Consider the following 16,748-nt stretch of genomic DNA (forward strand, 5'->3'; position numbering starts at 1 on the left):
ATGGCCCCCAACATCCGCAAATCTCACCCACTACTAAAAATAATCAACAACTCCCTAATCGACCTGCCTGCCCCCTCTAACATTTCTGCTTGATGAAATTTCGGCTCTCTACTGGCCATCTGTCTAGCCACACAAATCTTAACAGGCCTCCTGCTAGCCATGCACTACACCGCAGACACCTCACTCGCCTTCTCCTCAGTGGCCCATACATGCCGAGACGTCCAATATGGATGACTCATCCGCAACCTTCATGCTAACGGCGCCTCATTCTTCTTTATCTGCATCTACCTGCACATCGGACGAGGCCTCTACTTCGGCTCCTATCTGTACAAAGAAACCTGAAACACAGGGGTAGTCCTCCTACTCACCCTCATAGCAACTGCCTTCGTAGGATACGTCCTGCCATGAGGACAGATATCATTCTGAGGGGCCACCGTGATCACTAACCTATTCTCAGCCATCCCATACATCGGGCAAACCCTAGTAGAATGAGCCTGAGGGGGATTCTCAGTGGACAACCCAACTCTAACCCGATTCTTCGCCATCCACTTCCTACTGCCCTTCCTAATTGCAGGAATCACCCTAGTCCACCTGACCTTCCTACACGAATCCGGCTCAAACAACCCACTAGGAATCGTGTCAGACTGCGACAAAATCCCATTCCACCCCTACTTCTCTCTCAAGGATATCCTAGGACTCGCCCTAATAATCACCCCCCTAATAGGACTTGCCCTATTCTCACCCAACCTCCTAGGAGACCCAGAAAACTTCACCCCCGCAAACCCCCTAGTAACCCCCCCACACATTAAGCCAGAATGATACTTCCTATTCGCCTACGCTATCCTACGCTCAATCCCAAACAAACTGGGGGGCGTACTAGCACTAGCCGCTTCTGTGCTAATCCTATTCCTAATCCCCTTCCTACACAAATCAAAACAACGAGCAATAACATTCCGGCCACTCTCCCAACTTCTATTCTGAGTACTAGTAGCCGACCTCCTCGTCCTGACATGAGTGGGGAGCCAACCCGTCGAACACCCATTCATCATCATTGGCCAACTCGCCTCAATCGCCTACTTCACTATCCTCCTATTCCTCTTCCCTATCGCAAGTGCCCTAGAAAACAAAATACTCAACTGCTAAATACTCTAATAGTTTATAAAAACATTGGTCTTGTAAACCAAAGATTGAAGGCTTACCACTTCTTAGAGTATCCCAGACTCAGAAAAAAAGGACTCAAACCTTTATCTCCAGCTCCCAAAGCTGGCATTTTTCAATAAACTATTCTCTGACCTTAGACCCCTAAACCGCCCGAATAGCGCCCCGCGATAACCCCCGCACAAGCTCCAGCACAACAAATAAAGTCAACAGCAGCCCCCACCCCGCCACCAAAAACATACCCACCCCGTACGAATAAAACATGGAAACCCCACTAAAATCCAACCGAACAACAGACATCCCAACATTATTCACAGTAGCCACCCCAAGCTTCCAAGACCCCATAAACCCCCCAAACACTAATCCCGCAAAAACAACCGTCACAAACACCGCCGCATACCCAACCACCCGTCAATCCCCCCAAGCCTCAGGGAAAGGCTCCGCCGCTAGAGCCACCGAATAAACAAACACCACTAGCATCCCCCCCAAATACACCATGAACAGCACCAAGGCCACAAATGAAACCCCAAGACCCAACAACCATCCACACCCCGCCACAGACGCCAGCACCAAGCCAACAACCCCGTAATATGGCGAAGGGTTCGACGCTACACCCAGAACACCCACTACAAAACAAATTCCTAAGAAAAACATAAAATAAGCCATTATTCCTGCTCGGCCACTACCCGAAACCTACGGCTCGAAAAGCCGTCATTGTTCTCAACTACAGGAACAACCACAAGCCTCCCTTAACTGCGCATCTATGCCGCCTATGCTTAACTCCCCCCCCTTCCCCCCCCGGGCAGGGGGTATTTGGTTATGCATATTCGTGCATAGATTTATATTCCCCATACATACAACTATGGTCCCAGCAATACACATCACGCACGGACTACCCTACAAGCAAGTACTAAACCCATACCATGCACACGGACATCAAACCCTCCCAACACCCTCCTACCAACCGACCAACATGAATGCCCCAAGACTAACCAGCTAACCCCCAAACCCCACACCCAAGCACACAACAAGGCCACTATCCAATGAATGCTCCCAGGACATAACACCTACAACAACCCTCCTCCACATATCTCATGCAGTTCGTATCAGATGGATTTATTAGTCGTACACCTCACGTGAAATCAGCAACCCGCCGCACATAATGTCCGGTATGACTAGCTTCAGGCCCATACGTTCCCCCTAAACCCCTCGCCCTCCTCACATTTTTGCGCCTCTGGTTCCTCGGTCAGGGCCATCCATTGGGTTCACTCACCTCTACTTGCCCTTCAAAGTGGCATCTGTGGAATACTTCCACCACCTCAATGCGTAATCGCGGCATTTCCCAGCTTTTTGGCGCCTCTGGTTCCTTTTATTTTTTCCGGGGTTATCTCACAGGTGGCTATTCCCAGTGACTTCGTGGAGCCCACAATCTAAGCTTGGACACACCTGCCACACGGCCTATCCTATATCTCAAGGGTCCCTCAATGAGACGGTTGGCGTATATGGGGAATCATCTTGACACTGATGCACTTTGACCACATTCAGTTAATGTTACCTCCACCCTCCGGGTTAAATGGGGCTATTCAGTGAATGCTCACAGGACATACCACAAAAACAAAAGCTATCAAGCGCAACCCCTGCGCTTCACTAAACCGAAACCAGTAAACTTCTGCTTACTCAAAACCACAACTCCAAATCACATGGCACAAACCCCAACCCCCCAATGTCTATTGGGGCCGCCTCAAGAATTCCATTAACCAGCCCCATACATTTCCGACGATATATATATACAAACATATACGAAACAACCTAAATTTATTAGAGAAACTCCAGTACTAAACAGTGATAACACATACAACAATTTCACACATTTCGCCTCCCACCGTCCATCATCCAACCATCAGCTGGCCCCACTCCCGTTCACATAGCTTAACACAAAGCATGGCACTGAAGCTGCCAAGATGGTACACAAGCATACCTGCGAACAAAAGACTTAGTCCTAACCTTACGGTTGGTTTTTGCTAAATTCATACATGCAAGTATCCGCGCCCCAGTGTAAACGCCCTCGACCGCCTACCACCACCAGGCCTTGAGGAGCGGGTATCAGGCACACCCAAGCAGTAGCCCAAGACGCCTCGCTAAGCCACGCCCCCACGGGTATTCAGCAGTAGTTAACATTAAGCAATGAGTGCAAACTTGACTTAGTTATAGCAACAATTCTCCTAAGGGTTGGTAAATCTTGTGCCAGCCACCGCGGTCACACAAGAAACCCAAATCAACCGTCCCATAAACCCGGCGTAAAGAGTGGTAAAATGCCTATCCTAACTAACTAAGACCAAAATGCAACTAAGCTGTCATAAGCCCAAGCTGCACCTAAACACACCATTAAGATGATCTTAGGAACTAGCGACTGATTTAACCCCACGAAAGCCAGGGCCCAAACTGGGATTAGATACCCCACTATGCCTGGCCCTAAATCTTGATACTTACTTTACCGAAGTATCCGCCAGAGAACTACGAGCACAAACGCTTAAAACTCTAAGGACTTGGCGGTGCCCCAAACCCACCTAGAGGAGCCTGTTCTACAATCGATAATCCACGATTAACCCAACCACCCCTTGCCAACACAGCCTACATACCGCCGTCGCCAGCCCACCTCGAATGAGAGCACAGCAGTGGACACAATAGCATACCGCTAATAAGACAGGTCAAGGTATAGCCTATGGGGTGGAAGAAATGGGCTACATTCCCTATGCATAGGGCACACGGAAAGAAGTTTGAAACTGCTTCTGGAAGGAGGATTTAGCAGTAAAGCGGGACAATAGAGCCCACTTTAAGCCGGCCCTGGGGCACGTACATACCGCCCGTCACCCTCCTCAAAAGCTATGTCCCATATAACTAATACCATTAACACGCTAAAGATGAGGTAAGTCGTAACAAGGTAAGTGTACCGGAAGGTGTACTTAGAATATCCAAGACGTAGCTATAACACCCAAAGCATTCAGCTTACACCTGAAAGATATCTGCTAAACCAGGTCGTCTTGAAGCCCCCCCTCTAACTCAGCCACATAAATAACACCAAAACTAAAAAATTTACTAAACAGATTAAACTAAAGCATTTTACAGTCCTAGTATAGGCGATAGAAAAGACGCTTAGGCGCGATAGAGATTCCAGTACCGTAAGGGAAAGATGAAATAATAGTGAAACAATCAAAGCGAGAGACAGCAAAGATTAACCCTTGTACCTTTTGCATCATGATTTAGCGAGAACAACCAAGCAAAGTGAACTAAAGTTTGCCCCCCCGAAACCCAAGCGAGCTACTTTCAGGCAGTTGAATAGAACGAACCCGTCTCTGTTGCAAAAGAGTGGGATGACTTGTCAGTAGAGGTGAAAAGCCAACCGAGCTGGGTGATAGCTGGTTACCTGTGAAACGAATTTAAGTTCCCCCTTAATCCTCCCTACCGGACATCACCCGAACCCCAATGAGATGATTAAGAGTTATTTAATGGAGGGACAGCTCCATTAAAAAAGGACACAACCTCGACTAGCGGATAACTCCTTCTACCGACCTTACAGTGGGCCCTAAAGCAGCCATCAACAAAGAGTGCGTCAAAGCTCCAACACTAAAAATACCAAAACAAGAGGATTCCCTTATCACAAACAGGTCAACCTATGAATATAGGAGAATTAATGCTAAAATAAGTAACTTGGGGCCACACCCCTCTGACGGCGCAAGCTTACATGGAAACATTATTAACAGACCTAGACAAATACAAAAACCCCTACAAGACCACGTATTAACCAATACTGTTAACCCAACCCAGGAGCGCCCATAAGAACGACTGAAATCTGTGAAAGGAACTCGGCAAATCACAAGGCCCGACTGTTTACCAAAAACATAGCCTTCAGCAAATAAACAAGTATTGAAGGTGATGCCTGCCCGGTGACTCAAGTTAAACGGCCGCGGTATCCTAACCGTGCAAAGGTAGCGCAATCAATTGTCCCATAAATCGAGACTTGTATGAATGGCTAAACGAGGTCTTAACTGTCTCTCACGGATAATCAGTGAAATTGATCTCCCCGTGCAAAAGCAGGGATGTGAACATAAGACGAGAAGACCCTGTGGAACTTAAAAATCAACGACCACCGCGAACCCAAACCAACCCCACTGGGGCCACTACCATCGCAGGCTTGGTCGATATTTTTCGGTTGGGGCGACCTTGGAGAAAAACAAATCCTCCAAAAACAAGACCACACCTCTTTACCTAGAGCCACCCCTCAAAGTGCTAATAGTGACCAGACCCAATATAATTGATTAATGGACCAAGCTACCCCAGGGATAACAGCGCAATCCCCCTCAAGAGCCCATATCGACAGGGGGGTTTACGACCTCGATGTTGGATCAGGACATCCTAATGGTGCAGCCGCTATTAAGGGTTCGTTTGTTCAACGATTAACAGTCCTACGTGATCTGAGTTCAGACCGGAGCAATCCAGGTCGGTTTCTATCTATGCGACACTCTCCCCAGTACGAAAGGACCGGGAAAGTGGGGCCAATACTACAGGCACGCCCCCCCCCCCAAATGGTGAAACCAACTAAACCGTGAAAAGGGCCCCACCCACCACTTTCAATCCTAGAAAAGGATCAGCTAGAGTGGCAGAGCCCGGCAAGTGCAAAAGGCTTAAGCCCTTTCCCCAGAGGTTCAAATCCTCTCCCTAGCTCCACAAATGGTACAAATGACAATACTAAGCTGCCTCATTATATCACTCCTGTACATCATTCCGATCTTAATTGCCGTAGCCTTCCTAACCCTGGTAGAACGGAAAATCCTAAGCTACATACAATCTCGCAAAGGCCCTAACGTCGTAGGGCCCTTTGGCCTGCTCCAACCATTTGCAGACGGGCTTAAACTATTCACCAAAGAGCCCATCCGACCCTCCACTTCCTCCCCAATGCTGTTCATCCTAATGCCAATGCTAGCCCTTGTCCTAGCTCTCACCACTTGAGCACCCCTGCCCCTCCCATTCCCCCTAGTAGATCTAAACCTAGGAGTCCTCTTCCTAGTAGCCATGTCCAGTCTGGCCGTCTACTCGGTCCTATGATCAGGCTGAACCTCAAACTCAAAATACGCACTAATCGGGGCCCTGCGGGCGGTAGCACAGACTATCTCATACGAAGTTACACTAGCCCTCATCCTACTGTCAGTGATCATGCTAAGCGGAAGCTACACACTCAGTACCTTCGCCGTAGCACAAGAGCCCCTATACTTCATTTTTTCCTCATGGCCCCTAGCAATGATGTGGTACGTATCCACCCTTGCAGAAACTAACCGAGCACCTTTTGACCTTACAGAAGGCGAATCTGAACTAGTCTCAGGGTTCAACGTCGAATACGCCGCAGGACCCTTCGCCCTGTTCTTCCTAGCCGAATACGCCAACATCATACTGATAAACACACTTACAGCCATCATGTTCTTAAATCCAAGCGCCCTGGGACCACCCCCAGAACTATTCCCCGTTATCCTAGCTACAAAAGTCCTTCTACTATCCTCTGGCTTCCTATGAATTCGAGCCTCCTACCCACGATTTCGATATGACCAACTGATGCACCTACTATGAAAAAACTTCCTACCCCTCACACTAGCTCTGTGCCTCTGACACACTAGCATGCCTATCTGCTATGCAGGCCTACCTCCTTACATAAGGAAATGTGCCTGAACTCCAAAGGGTCACTATGATAAAGTGAACATAGAGGTATAACAGCCCTCTCATTTCCTGTCGACCTTAGAAAAGTAGGAATTGAACCTACACAGGAGAAATCAAAACTCTCCATACTTCCCTTATATTATTTTCTAGTAGAGTCAGCTAATCAAGCTATCGGGCCCATACCCCGAAAATGATGGTTCAACCCCCTCCCCTACTAATGAACCCCTATGCAACCCCAATCGTAACCTTCAGCCTCATCCTAGGCACAACGATCACAATCTCCAGCAACCACTGAATTATGGCCTGAACCGGGCTGGAGATCAACACACTAGCCATCATTCCCCTAATCGCCAAATCCCACCACCCACGAGCAGTAGAAGCTGCAACAAAGTACTTCCTAACCCAAGCAGCTGCCTCCGCCCTAGTACTGTTCTCCAGCATAACCAATGCCTGGGTCACCGGCCAATGGGACATTACACAAATAAATCACCCCACCTCCTGCCTGCTACTAACAGCAGCAATCGCCATCAAATTAGGCCTGGTCCCATTCCACTTCTGATTCCCAGAAGTACTGCAAGGGTCCCCACTAATAACAGCCCTCCTACTCTCGACCCTCATAAAATTCCCCCCTCTAACTCTACTCCTACTAACATCCAAATCCCTCAACCCAGCCCTGCTCACCACCATAGCCCTAGCCTCAGCAGCGCTGGGAGGCTGAATAGGACTAAATCAAACACAAACGCGCAAAATCCTAGCCTTCTCATCCATCTCCCACCTAGGCTGAATCGCCATTATCCTGGTCTACAGCCCTAAACTAGCCCTACTCACCTTCTACCTCTACGCAATCATAACATCAGCCGTATTCATAGCCCTCAACAAAATCAAAGCTCTCAACCTAACCATGATCCTAACCTCATGAGCAAAGACCCCAGTACTAAACGCCACCCTAATACTAGTACTCTTATCCCTAGCCGGCCTCCCCCCACTAACAGGCTTCATGCCAAAATGATTCATTATCCAAGAGCTGACCAAACAAGAAATAACACCAGCAGCCATGGCAATCGCCATACTGTCACTACTCAGCCTCTTCTTCTATCTACGCCTCGCATACCACTCAACAATCACTCTTCCCCCTAACTCCTCCAACCACATAAAACAATGATACACTAGCAAAAGCCCAAGCACGCCCACCGCGATCCTCGCCTCACTATCAATCTTCCTACTCCCCCTCTCCCCCATGATACACGCCATTGTCTAGAAACTTAGGATAACACCCCCTAAACCGAAGGCCTTCAAAGCCTTAAATAAGAGTTGGACCCTCTTAGTTTCTGCACACTAAGACTTACAGGACACTAGCCCGTATCTTCTGAATGCAAATCAGACACTTTAATTAAGCTAAAGCCTCCCCTAGACAGATGGGCTTCGATCCCACAAAACTCTAGTTAACAGCTAAATGCCTAAACCAATTGGCTTCTGCCTATAAAGGCCCCGACGCACCTCAGCGCGTATCGATGAGCTTGCAACTCAACATGAATTTCACTACAGAGCCGATAAGAAGAGGAATTAAACCTCTGTAAAAAGGACTACAGCCTAACGCTTTAACATTCAGCCATCTTACCCGTGACCTTCATCAACCGATGACTATTTTCCACTAACCACAAAGATATCGGCACCCTATACCTTGTCTTCGGAGCATGGGCAGGAATAGTCGGCACCGCACTCAGCCTGTTAATCCGCGCAGAACTGGGACAACCAGGAACCCTGCTAGGCGACGACCAAATTTACAATGTAATCGTCACCGCCCACGCCTTCGTAATAATCTTCTTCATAGTCATGCCCATTATGATCGGAGGATTCGGCAACTGACTAGTCCCCCTTATGATCGGCGCCCCCGACATAGCATTCCCACGAATAAATAACATAAGCTTTTGACTCCTCCCACCGTCATTCCTACTGCTATTGGCCTCATCTACCGTAGAAGCCGGTGCCGGCACAGGCTGAACTGTCTACCCACCCCTAGCAGGTAACCTAGCCCACGCCGGAGCCTCAGTAGACCTGGCCATTTTCTCGCTTCACTTGGCCGGTGTTTCCTCCATCCTTGGGGCTATTAACTTTATTACCACAGCCATCAACATAAAACCTCCCGCACTCTCACAGTACCAGACCCCACTATTCGTCTGATCCGTCCTAATTACCGCCATCCTACTCCTCCTATCACTCCCCGTACTCGCCGCAGGTATCACAATACTACTAACCGACCGAAACCTGAACACCACATTCTTCGACCCCGCCGGAGGGGGTGACCCAATCCTGTACCAACACCTGTTCTGATTTTTCGGACACCCAGAAGTCTACATTCTAATCTTACCCGGATTCGGAATCATCTCGCACGTAGTCACGTACTACTCAGGCAAAAAAGAACCATTCGGCTACATAGGAATAGTCTGAGCCATATTATCAATTGGATTCCTTGGATTTATCGTCTGAGCCCATCACATATTTACAGTAGGAATGGACGTTGATACCCGAGCCTACTTTACATCAGCTACTATAATCATTGCCATCCCCACCGGAATCAAAGTATTTAGCTGGCTAGCCACCCTGCACGGAGGAACAATTAAATGAGACCCCCCAATACTATGAGCCCTAGGATTTATTTTCCTATTTACCATCGGAGGACTAACAGGAATCGTCCTTGCAAACTCCTCCCTAGACATCGCCCTACACGACACATATTACGTAGTTGCCCACTTCCACTACGTCCTTTCCATGGGCGCCGTATTTGCCATTCTAGCGGGATTCACTCACTGATTCCCACTCCTCACCGGATTTACCCTGCACCAGACATGAGCAAAAGCCCACTTCGGAGTAATATTCACAGGAGTAAATCTAACATTCTTCCCTCAGCACTTCCTAGGCCTAGCAGGAATGCCCCGACGATACTCGGACTACCCCGATGCCTACACACTATGAAACACCGTTTCCTCCATCGGCTCCCTAATCTCAATAGTAGCCGTAATTATACTGATATTCATCATCTGAGAAGCCTTCTCAGCCAAGCGAAAAGTCCTACAACCAGAGCTAACCGCCACAAACATTGAATGAATCCACGGCTGCCCTCCCCCATACCACACCTTCGAAGAACCGGCTTTCGTCCAAGTACAAGAAAGGAAGGAATCGAACCCTCATACACTGGTTTCAAGCCAACTGCATTAACCACTCATGCTTCTTTCTTATGAGACGTTAGTAAACCAATTACATAGCCTTGTCAAGACTAAATCACAGGTAAAAATCCTGTACATCTCATGTGGCCAACCATTCCCAACTAGGATTCCAAGACGCCTCATCACCAATTATAGAAGAACTCGTCGAATTCCACGACCACGCCCTAATCGTTGCCCTGGCTATCTGTAGCCTAGTCCTATACCTCCTAGCCCACATGCTGACAGAAAAACTCTCATCCAACGCCGTAGACGCCCAAGAAGTAGAACTGATCTGGACAATCCTGCCTGCTGTCGTCCTGGTACTCCTCGCCTTGCCATCACTGCAAATCCTCTACATAATGGACGAAATTGACGAACCTGATCTCACACTAAAAGCCATCGGTCACCAATGATACTGAAGCTACGAATATACGGACTTCAAAGATTTATCATTTGACTCTTATATAGTACCCACCGCAGACTTACCAAATGGCCACTTCCGGCTACTAGAAGTTGACCACCGCGTGGTTATTCCAATAGAATCCCCCATCCGCGTAATCATTACCGCAGGAGATGTGCTTCACTCCTGAGCAGTCCCAACACTCGGAGTTAAAACAGACGCAATCCCAGGCCGACTAAACCAAACCTCATTCATCGCCACCCGGCCTGGAATTTTTTACGGACAGTGCTCAGAAATCTGCGGAGCTAACCACAGCTACATACCCATCGTAGTAGAATCAACCCCACTCCCACACTTCGAAGCCTGATCATCCCTTCTGTCATCATCCTAATCATTAAGAAGCTATGCAACAGCACTAGCCTTTTAAGCTAGCCAGAGAGGGACCTCTCCCCTCCTTAATGATATGCCACAACTCAACCCCGCACCATGATTCTCGATCATAGTTATAACCTGACTAACCCTAGCACTTCTAATTCAACCAAAACTGCTAGCCTTCATCACAACAAACCCCCCATCAAGTAAAACCTCACTCACCACCAAGCCCACACCATGACCCTGACCATGAACCTAAGCTTCTTCGACCAATTCTCCAGCCCTCATTTATTCGGTATCCCCTTAATCCTACTGTCCCTGCTCTTCCCGGCCTTACTATTCCCATCCCCAAACAACCGATGAATCAGCAACCGCCTATCTACCCTACAAACATGACTGCTGCACCTAATCACAAAACAATTAATAGTCCCACTTAACAAAAACGGCCATAAGTGGGCCATAATACTCACATCACTAATAGTCATACTACTCACAATCAACCTCCTAGGCCTCCTCCCCTACACATTCACCCCAACCACCCAACTATCCATGAACATAGCCCTAGCCTTTCCACTATGACTCGCTACACTGCTAACAGGCCTGCGAAACCAGCCATCAGCCTCTTTAGCCCACTTATTACCTGAAGGTACCCCAACACCCCTAATCCCCGCACTAATCCTGATCGAAACAACCAGCCTGCTAATCCGCCCCCTGGCCCTAGGAGTCCGTCTCACAGCCAACCTAACAGCAGGTCACCTACTAATCCAGCTCATCTCCACAGCCTCCATTGCGCTTGTACCCACCCTTCCCGTAGTATCCGCCCTAACAGTAATCATCCTACTACTCCTCACCATTCTAGAAGTAGCAGTAGCTATAATCCAGGCCTACGTCTTCGTCCTCCTTCTAAGCCTATACTTACAAGAAAACATCTAATGGCACACCAAGCGCACTCCTACCACATAGTAGACCCAAGCCCATGACCAATTTTCGGAGCAACCGCTGCCCTGCTCACAACCTCGGGGCTAATCATATGGTTCCACTACAACTCATCTGTACTACTAACCCTCGGCCTCCTCTCAATACTCCTAGTGATACTCCAATGATGACGAGATATTGTACGAGAGAGCACCTTCCAAGGCCATCATACCCCCACAGTCCAAAAAGGCCTACGATACGGCATAATCCTATTCATCACATCCGAAGCGTTCTTCTTCCTAGGATTCTTCTGGGCATTCTTCCACTCAAGCCTGGCCCCAACCCCGGAACTAGGAGGCCAATGACCCCCAACAGGGATTAAGCCACTCAACCCAATAGAGGTCCCCCTACTAAACACAGCCATCCTTTTAGCCTCGGGCGTTACCGTAACATGAGCCCACCACAGCATTACAGAAGGAAACCGAAAACACGCCATCCATGCCCTAACCCTGACAATCCTCTTAGGATTCTACTTCACAGCCCTGCAAGCAATAGAATACCACGAAGCCCCATTCTCAATCGCTGACAGCGTCTACGGGTCCACCTTCTTCGTTGCCACTGGGTTCCACGGACTTCACGTAATCATCGGATCCTCCTTCCTAACCGTCTGCCTCCTCCGATTGATTAAATTCCACTTCACGTCAGACCATCACTTCGGGTTCGAGGCAGCAGCCTGGTATTGACACTTCGTAGACGTCATCTGATTATTCCTCTACATAACCATCTACTGATGAGGATCTTGCTCTTCTAGTATATTAATTACAATTGACTTCCAATCTCTAAAATCTGGTCCAAACCCAGAGAAGAGCAGTGAACATACTCATATTCATATTCGCCCTGTCATCAATCCTAAGTGCCGCCCTGATCGCACTAAACTTCTGACTCGCCCAGATAAACCCCGACTCAGAGAAACTATCACCATACGAGTGTGGGTTTGACCCACTTGGATCTGCTCGCCTACCATTCTCAGTCCGATTCTTCCTCAGTAGCCATCCTCTTCCTCCTATTCGACCTAGAAATCGCCCTCCTACTCCCACTACCATGGGCCATCCAACTCCAATCCCCCCTAATGACCCTCGCCTGAACCGTAGCTATCCTCCTTCTCCTGACACTAGGACTAGCCTACGAATGAGTCCAAGGAGGCCTAGAATGGGCAGAGTAGCAGAAAGTTAGTCTAACTAAGAAGACAGCTGGTTTCGGCCCAGCAGATTACGGCCAACCCCGTAACTTTCTTATGTCACCCCTGCACCTGAGCTTTTACTCGGCCTTTGTTTTTAGCGGACTTGGACTAGCCTTCCACCGGACCCACCTAGTATCTGCCCTACTATGCCTTGAAAGCATGATACTATCAATATTTGTAGGCCTATCAATATGATCTATCGAAACCCAAACCCCCTCATTCACCATGGTGCCAATTCTCATACTAACCTTCTCAGCATGTGAAGCAGGCACGGGCCTAGCCATCCTAGTAGCCTCCACGCGCACTCACGGCTCCGACCACCTACATAATCTGAACCTTCTACAATGCTAAAAGTCATCTTACCAACAATTATACTCCTCCCAACAGCCCTACTATCCCCACCAAAATTCCTATGGACCAACACTACCCTATACAGCCTCCTAATCGCCACCCTAAGCCTCCAATGATTAATCCCAACCTACTACCCATACAAATTCCTATCCAACTGAACAGGCATTGACCAAATCTCATCCCCCCTCTTAGTGCTATCCTGCTGACTGCTACCACTCATAATCATAGCGAGCCAAAACCACCTACAACAAGAGCCCCTATCGCGCAAGCGAATCTTTATCTCAACCCTAATCACAGTCCAGCCGTTCATCCTATTAGCCTTCTCTACCACAGAACTAGCGCTATTTTATATCTCATTCGAAGCAACCCTTATCCCCACCCTGATTCTAATCACACGATGAGGAAACCAGCCGGAACGCCTAAGCGCCGGTATCTACTTGTTATTCTACACGCTGGTAAGCTCATTGCCCCTACTAATTACAATCATACACCTATACGTGAAAATCGGCACCCTACACCTGCCAACCCTAGAACTAATCCGCCCAACCCTGTCCACCTCATGAACAGGGACACTGTCAGGCCTAGCACTGCTAATAGCATTCATAGTAAAAGCCCCACTGTACGGCCTGCACCTCTGATTACCGAAAGCCCACGTAGAAGCACCCATCGCAGGCTCAATACTCCTCGCTGCCCTCCTACTGAAACTAGGAGGATATGGAATCATACGGGTCACCCTACTAATGGGCCCCCTATCCAACCTCCTGCACTACCCCTTTCTAACCCTAGCCCTATGGGGTGCCTTAATGACTAGCTCAATCTGTCTACGACAGACAGACCTAAAATCACTAATCGCCTACTCATCTGTCAGCCACATAGGACTAGTCATCGCTGCAGGAATAATCCAAACCCACTGATCATTCTCAGGAGCAATAATCCTAATAATTTCCCACGGGCTGACTTCCTCCATACTATTCTGCCTAGCCAACACAAACTACGAACGCACACACAGCCGTATTCTACTACTCACGCGAGGTCTTCAACCCCTCCTACCACTCATAGCCACCTGATGACTACTGGCCAACTTGACAAACATGGCCCTACCCCCAACAACGAACCTCATAGCAGAACTAACTATTATAATTACCCTATTCAACTGATCTGCATTCACAATCATCCTAACAGGAATAGCAACCCTACTGACCGCCTCCTACACCCTATTCATACTTCTAACAACCCAACGAGGCCCAATCCCCTCCCACATTACATCTATCCAAAACTCAACCACACGAGAGCATCTAATTATGACACTCCACATTATCCCGATGTTCCTCCTAATCCTCAAGCCCGAACTGATCTCCGGAATTCCTTCGTGCAAGTATAGTTTAAACCAAACATTAGACTGTGATTCTAAGAATAGAAGTTCAAACCTTCTTACCTGCCGAGGGGAGGGTCTAACCAACAAGAACTGCTAACTCTTGCATCTGAGCCTAAAACCTCAGCCCCCTTAACTTTTAAAGGATAACAGTAATCCACTGGTCTTAGGAACCACCCATCTTGGTGCAACTCCAAGTAAAAGTAGTGAACCCCACACTACTAATCAACTCCCTCACACTACTCACACTAACCATCCTCTTAACCCCAATTATCCTACCACTCCTATTTAAAAACTTTAAAAACACCCCGTCAACCATTACCCGCACTGTTAAAACTGCGTTCCTAATCAGCCTGGCCCCAGCAACCACATTCATCTACTCCGGAGTAGAATCCATCGCCTGCCACTGAGAATGGAAGTTCATTATAAACTTCAAAATCCCCCTAAGCCTGACAATAGACCAGTACTCAATAATATTCCTTCCAATTGCCCTATTTGTGACATGGTCAATCCTACAATTCGCTATCTGATACATAGCCTCAGAGCCATACGTTACAAAATTCTTTACCTACCTACTAACATTCCTAATTGCCATACTTCTCCTGACGACCACAAACAACATGTTCCTCCTATTCGTTGGCTGAGAGGGAGTAGGAATCATATCCTTCCTCCTCATCGGCTGATGACAGGGCCGGGCAGAGGCCAACACTGCTGCCCTGCAGGCTGTAATCTACAACCGAATCGGGGACATTGGGCTGATCTTAAGCATAGCATGACTGGCCTCAACCTTCAACACCTGAGAAATCCAACAAACCGTATACCCCCACCAAACCCCCATCCTCCCCCTCATAGGATTAATCCTCGCAGCCGCAGGAAAATCTGCCCAATTTGGACTCCATCCGTGACTGCCTGCGGCAATAGAAGGCCCCACCCCAGTATCAGCCCTACTGCACTCCAGCACCATGGTAGTGGCCGGAATCTTCCTACTCATCCGCATACACCCACTACTAGCCACCAACCAAACAGCCCTAACCATCTGCCTATGCCTAGGCGCCCTGTCAACCCTATTTGCCGCCACATGCGCCCTAACCCAAAATGACATCAAGAAAATCATTGCTTTCTCAACATCTAGCCAACTCGGACTAATAATAGTCGCCATCGGACTAAACCTTCCACAGCTGGCATTCCTACACATCTCCACCCACGCTTTCTTTAAGGCCATGTTATTTCTATGCTCCGGATCTATTATCCACAGCCTAAACGGAGAACAGGACATCCGAAAAATAGGCGGCCTACAAAAGATACTCCCAGTCACAACCTCCTGCCTAACTATCGGAAACCTGGCATTAATAGGAACCCCATTCCTAGCCGGATTCTACTCAAAAGACCTCATCATCGAAAGCCTAAACACATCCTACCTAAACACCTGAGCCCTACTCCTAACTCTCCTAGCCACAGCATTCACCGCAACCTACAGCATCCGCATAACTATCCTAGTCCAAGCCGGACAAACCCGAATCCCCCCAATAACACCAATAAACGAAAACAACCCACTAATCACTGCCCCACTAACCCGACTCGCCCTGGGTAGCATTACAGCAGGAATAATCATCACCTCCTTCATCACACCAGCTAAAACACCACCAATAACCATGCCCCTTATCACCAAAACCGCTGCCATCCTAGTGACAGTCCTGGGAATCGCCCTAGCCCTAGAACTCTCGAGCATAACAAATGCCATCACCCACCCCAAACCAAACCCCCTTATAAACTTCTCCTCCATATTAGGGTACTTCAACCCCCTAGTACACCGATTCTTATCCAAAAATCTACTAGAAAAAGGGCAAAACATTGCCCTACACCTAATCGACCTCTCCTGACTTAAAAAAATAGGACCAGAGGGCCTTGCCGACCTGCAAGTAGCCGCAAGCAAAGCCGCAACCCCAATACACACAGGATTAATCAAAGCCTACCTAGGATCCTTCGCCCTCTCAATCCTAGTAATAATCCTGACAACACACAGACTCCCTA

The 16,748-nt window shown here is 48.3% G+C and overlaps 13 protein-coding genes and 24 non-coding genes across 37 annotated transcripts, besides 1 other annotated feature; 28 read left to right on the forward strand and 9 right to left on the reverse strand. All coding sequences in view use genetic code 2, as the record gives it.

Annotated features, from left to right (window-relative positions):
* On the forward strand, positions 1 to 1,143 carry CYTB (cytochrome b). Its single transcript has one exon. The coding sequence runs from the start codon at positions 1 to 3 to the stop codon at positions 1,141 to 1,143; it is 1,143 nt and encodes a 380-aa protein (YP_002971032.1).
* Positions 1,144 to 1,145: 2 nt separating this feature from the next.
* KEH02_t01 lies at positions 1,146 to 1,213 on the forward strand. Its single transcript has one exon. It is a non-coding gene; the product is annotated as a tRNA-Thr (tRNA).
* Positions 1,214 to 1,221: 8 nt separating this feature from the next.
* Positions 1,222 to 1,291, reverse strand: KEH02_t02. The gene has a single exon. It is a non-coding gene; the product is annotated as a tRNA-Pro (tRNA).
* Positions 1,292 to 1,302: 11 nt separating this feature from the next.
* Positions 1,303 to 1,824, reverse strand: ND6 (NADH dehydrogenase subunit 6). Its single transcript has one exon. The coding sequence runs from the start codon at positions 1,822 to 1,824 to the stop codon at positions 1,303 to 1,305; it is 522 nt and encodes a 173-aa protein (YP_002971033.1).
* On the reverse strand, positions 1,825 to 1,892 carry KEH02_t03. The gene has a single exon. It is a non-coding gene; the product is annotated as a tRNA-Glu (tRNA).
* Positions 1,893 to 3,076: a D loop.
* KEH02_t04 lies at positions 3,077 to 3,145 on the forward strand. Its single transcript has one exon. It is a non-coding gene; the product is annotated as a tRNA-Phe (tRNA).
* Positions 3,146 to 4,130, forward strand: KEH02_r02. Its single transcript has one exon. It is a non-coding gene; the product is annotated as a s-rRNA (ribosomal RNA).
* A 1-nt stretch (position 4,131) lies between these two features.
* On the forward strand, positions 4,132 to 4,203 carry KEH02_t05. The gene has a single exon. It is a non-coding gene; the product is annotated as a tRNA-Val (tRNA).
* On the forward strand, positions 4,204 to 5,806 carry KEH02_r01. Its single transcript has one exon. It is a non-coding gene; the product is annotated as a l-rRNA (ribosomal RNA).
* Positions 5,807 to 5,880, forward strand: KEH02_t06. The gene has a single exon. It is a non-coding gene; the product is annotated as a tRNA-Leu (tRNA).
* A 6-nt stretch (positions 5,881 to 5,886) lies between these two features.
* On the forward strand, positions 5,887 to 6,864 carry ND1 (NADH dehydrogenase subunit 1). Its single transcript has one exon. The coding sequence runs from the start codon at positions 5,887 to 5,889 to the stop codon at positions 6,862 to 6,864; it is 978 nt and encodes a 325-aa protein (YP_002971034.1).
* Positions 6,863 to 6,935, forward strand: KEH02_t07. Its single transcript has one exon. It is a non-coding gene; the product is annotated as a tRNA-Ile (tRNA).
* A 7-nt stretch (positions 6,936 to 6,942) lies between these two features.
* On the reverse strand, positions 6,943 to 7,013 carry KEH02_t08. The gene has a single exon. It is a non-coding gene; the product is annotated as a tRNA-Gln (tRNA).
* KEH02_t09 lies at positions 7,013 to 7,081 on the forward strand. Its single transcript has one exon. It is a non-coding gene; the product is annotated as a tRNA-Met (tRNA).
* ND2 (NADH dehydrogenase subunit 2) lies at positions 7,082 to 8,120 on the forward strand. The gene has a single exon. A coding segment is annotated over exon 1 (1,039 nt).
* On the forward strand, positions 8,121 to 8,195 carry KEH02_t10. The gene has a single exon. It is a non-coding gene; the product is annotated as a tRNA-Trp (tRNA).
* Positions 8,196 to 8,200: 5 nt separating this feature from the next.
* On the reverse strand, positions 8,201 to 8,269 carry KEH02_t11. The gene has a single exon. It is a non-coding gene; the product is annotated as a tRNA-Ala (tRNA).
* A 2-nt stretch (positions 8,270 to 8,271) lies between these two features.
* Positions 8,272 to 8,344, reverse strand: KEH02_t12. The gene has a single exon. It is a non-coding gene; the product is annotated as a tRNA-Asn (tRNA).
* Positions 8,345 to 8,347: 3 nt separating this feature from the next.
* KEH02_t13 lies at positions 8,348 to 8,413 on the reverse strand. Its single transcript has one exon. It is a non-coding gene; the product is annotated as a tRNA-Cys (tRNA).
* KEH02_t14 lies at positions 8,413 to 8,483 on the reverse strand. The gene has a single exon. It is a non-coding gene; the product is annotated as a tRNA-Tyr (tRNA).
* Position 8,484: 1 nt separating this feature from the next.
* Positions 8,485 to 10,035, forward strand: COX1 (cytochrome c oxidase subunit I). Its single transcript has one exon. The coding sequence runs from the start codon at positions 8,485 to 8,487 to the stop codon at positions 10,033 to 10,035; it is 1,551 nt and encodes a 516-aa protein (YP_002971036.1).
* Positions 10,027 to 10,099, reverse strand: KEH02_t15. Its single transcript has one exon. It is a non-coding gene; the product is annotated as a tRNA-Ser (tRNA).
* A 2-nt stretch (positions 10,100 to 10,101) lies between these two features.
* On the forward strand, positions 10,102 to 10,170 carry KEH02_t16. Its single transcript has one exon. It is a non-coding gene; the product is annotated as a tRNA-Asp (tRNA).
* A 1-nt stretch (position 10,171) lies between these two features.
* COX2 (cytochrome c oxidase subunit II) lies at positions 10,172 to 10,858 on the forward strand. The gene has a single exon. It carries the CDS (start codon positions 10,172 to 10,174, stop codon positions 10,856 to 10,858), a length of 687 nt encoding a protein of 228 aa, YP_002971037.1.
* Position 10,859: 1 nt separating this feature from the next.
* Positions 10,860 to 10,929, forward strand: KEH02_t17. The gene has a single exon. It is a non-coding gene; the product is annotated as a tRNA-Lys (tRNA).
* Position 10,930: 1 nt separating this feature from the next.
* On the forward strand, positions 10,931 to 11,098 carry ATP8 (ATP synthase F0 subunit 8). Its single transcript has one exon. It carries the CDS (start codon positions 10,931 to 10,933, stop codon positions 11,096 to 11,098), a length of 168 nt encoding a protein of 55 aa, YP_002971038.1.
* Positions 11,089 to 11,772, forward strand: ATP6 (ATP synthase F0 subunit 6). The gene has a single exon. The coding sequence runs from the start codon at positions 11,089 to 11,091 to the stop codon at positions 11,770 to 11,772; it is 684 nt and encodes a 227-aa protein (YP_002971039.1).
* Positions 11,772 to 12,555, forward strand: COX3 (cytochrome c oxidase subunit III). The gene has a single exon. A coding segment is annotated over exon 1 (784 nt).
* On the forward strand, positions 12,556 to 12,624 carry KEH02_t18. The gene has a single exon. It is a non-coding gene; the product is annotated as a tRNA-Gly (tRNA).
* ND3 (NADH dehydrogenase subunit 3) lies at positions 12,625 to 12,976 on the forward strand. The gene is given in 2 exon segments: positions 12,625 to 12,798; positions 12,800 to 12,976. 2 exon segments carry the CDS (start codon positions 12,625 to 12,627, stop codon positions 12,974 to 12,976), a joined length of 351 nt encoding a protein of 116 aa, YP_002971041.1.
* A 1-nt stretch (position 12,977) lies between these two features.
* KEH02_t19 lies at positions 12,978 to 13,048 on the forward strand. Its single transcript has one exon. It is a non-coding gene; the product is annotated as a tRNA-Arg (tRNA).
* ND4L (NADH dehydrogenase subunit 4L) lies at positions 13,049 to 13,345 on the forward strand. The gene has a single exon. The coding sequence runs from the start codon at positions 13,049 to 13,051 to the stop codon at positions 13,343 to 13,345; it is 297 nt and encodes a 98-aa protein (YP_002971042.1).
* Positions 13,339 to 14,716, forward strand: ND4 (NADH dehydrogenase subunit 4). Its single transcript has one exon. A coding segment is annotated over exon 1 (1,378 nt).
* Positions 14,717 to 14,785, forward strand: KEH02_t20. The gene has a single exon. It is a non-coding gene; the product is annotated as a tRNA-His (tRNA).
* Positions 14,786 to 14,788: 3 nt separating this feature from the next.
* Positions 14,789 to 14,852, forward strand: KEH02_t21. Its single transcript has one exon. It is a non-coding gene; the product is annotated as a tRNA-Ser (tRNA).
* KEH02_t22 lies at positions 14,853 to 14,923 on the forward strand. The gene has a single exon. It is a non-coding gene; the product is annotated as a tRNA-Leu (tRNA).
* Positions 14,924 to 16,741, forward strand: ND5 (NADH dehydrogenase subunit 5). Its single transcript has one exon. The coding sequence runs from the start codon at positions 14,924 to 14,926 to the stop codon at positions 16,739 to 16,741; it is 1,818 nt and encodes a 605-aa protein (YP_002971044.1).
* The last annotated feature ends 7 nt before the right edge of the window (positions 16,742 to 16,748 follow it).

Source organism: Cygnus atratus, mitochondrion (assembly GCF_013377495.2).
Source record: "Cygnus atratus mitochondrion, complete genome".
In the NCBI taxonomy this organism is placed as follows: domain Eukaryota; kingdom Metazoa; phylum Chordata; class Aves; order Anseriformes; family Anatidae; genus Cygnus; species Cygnus atratus.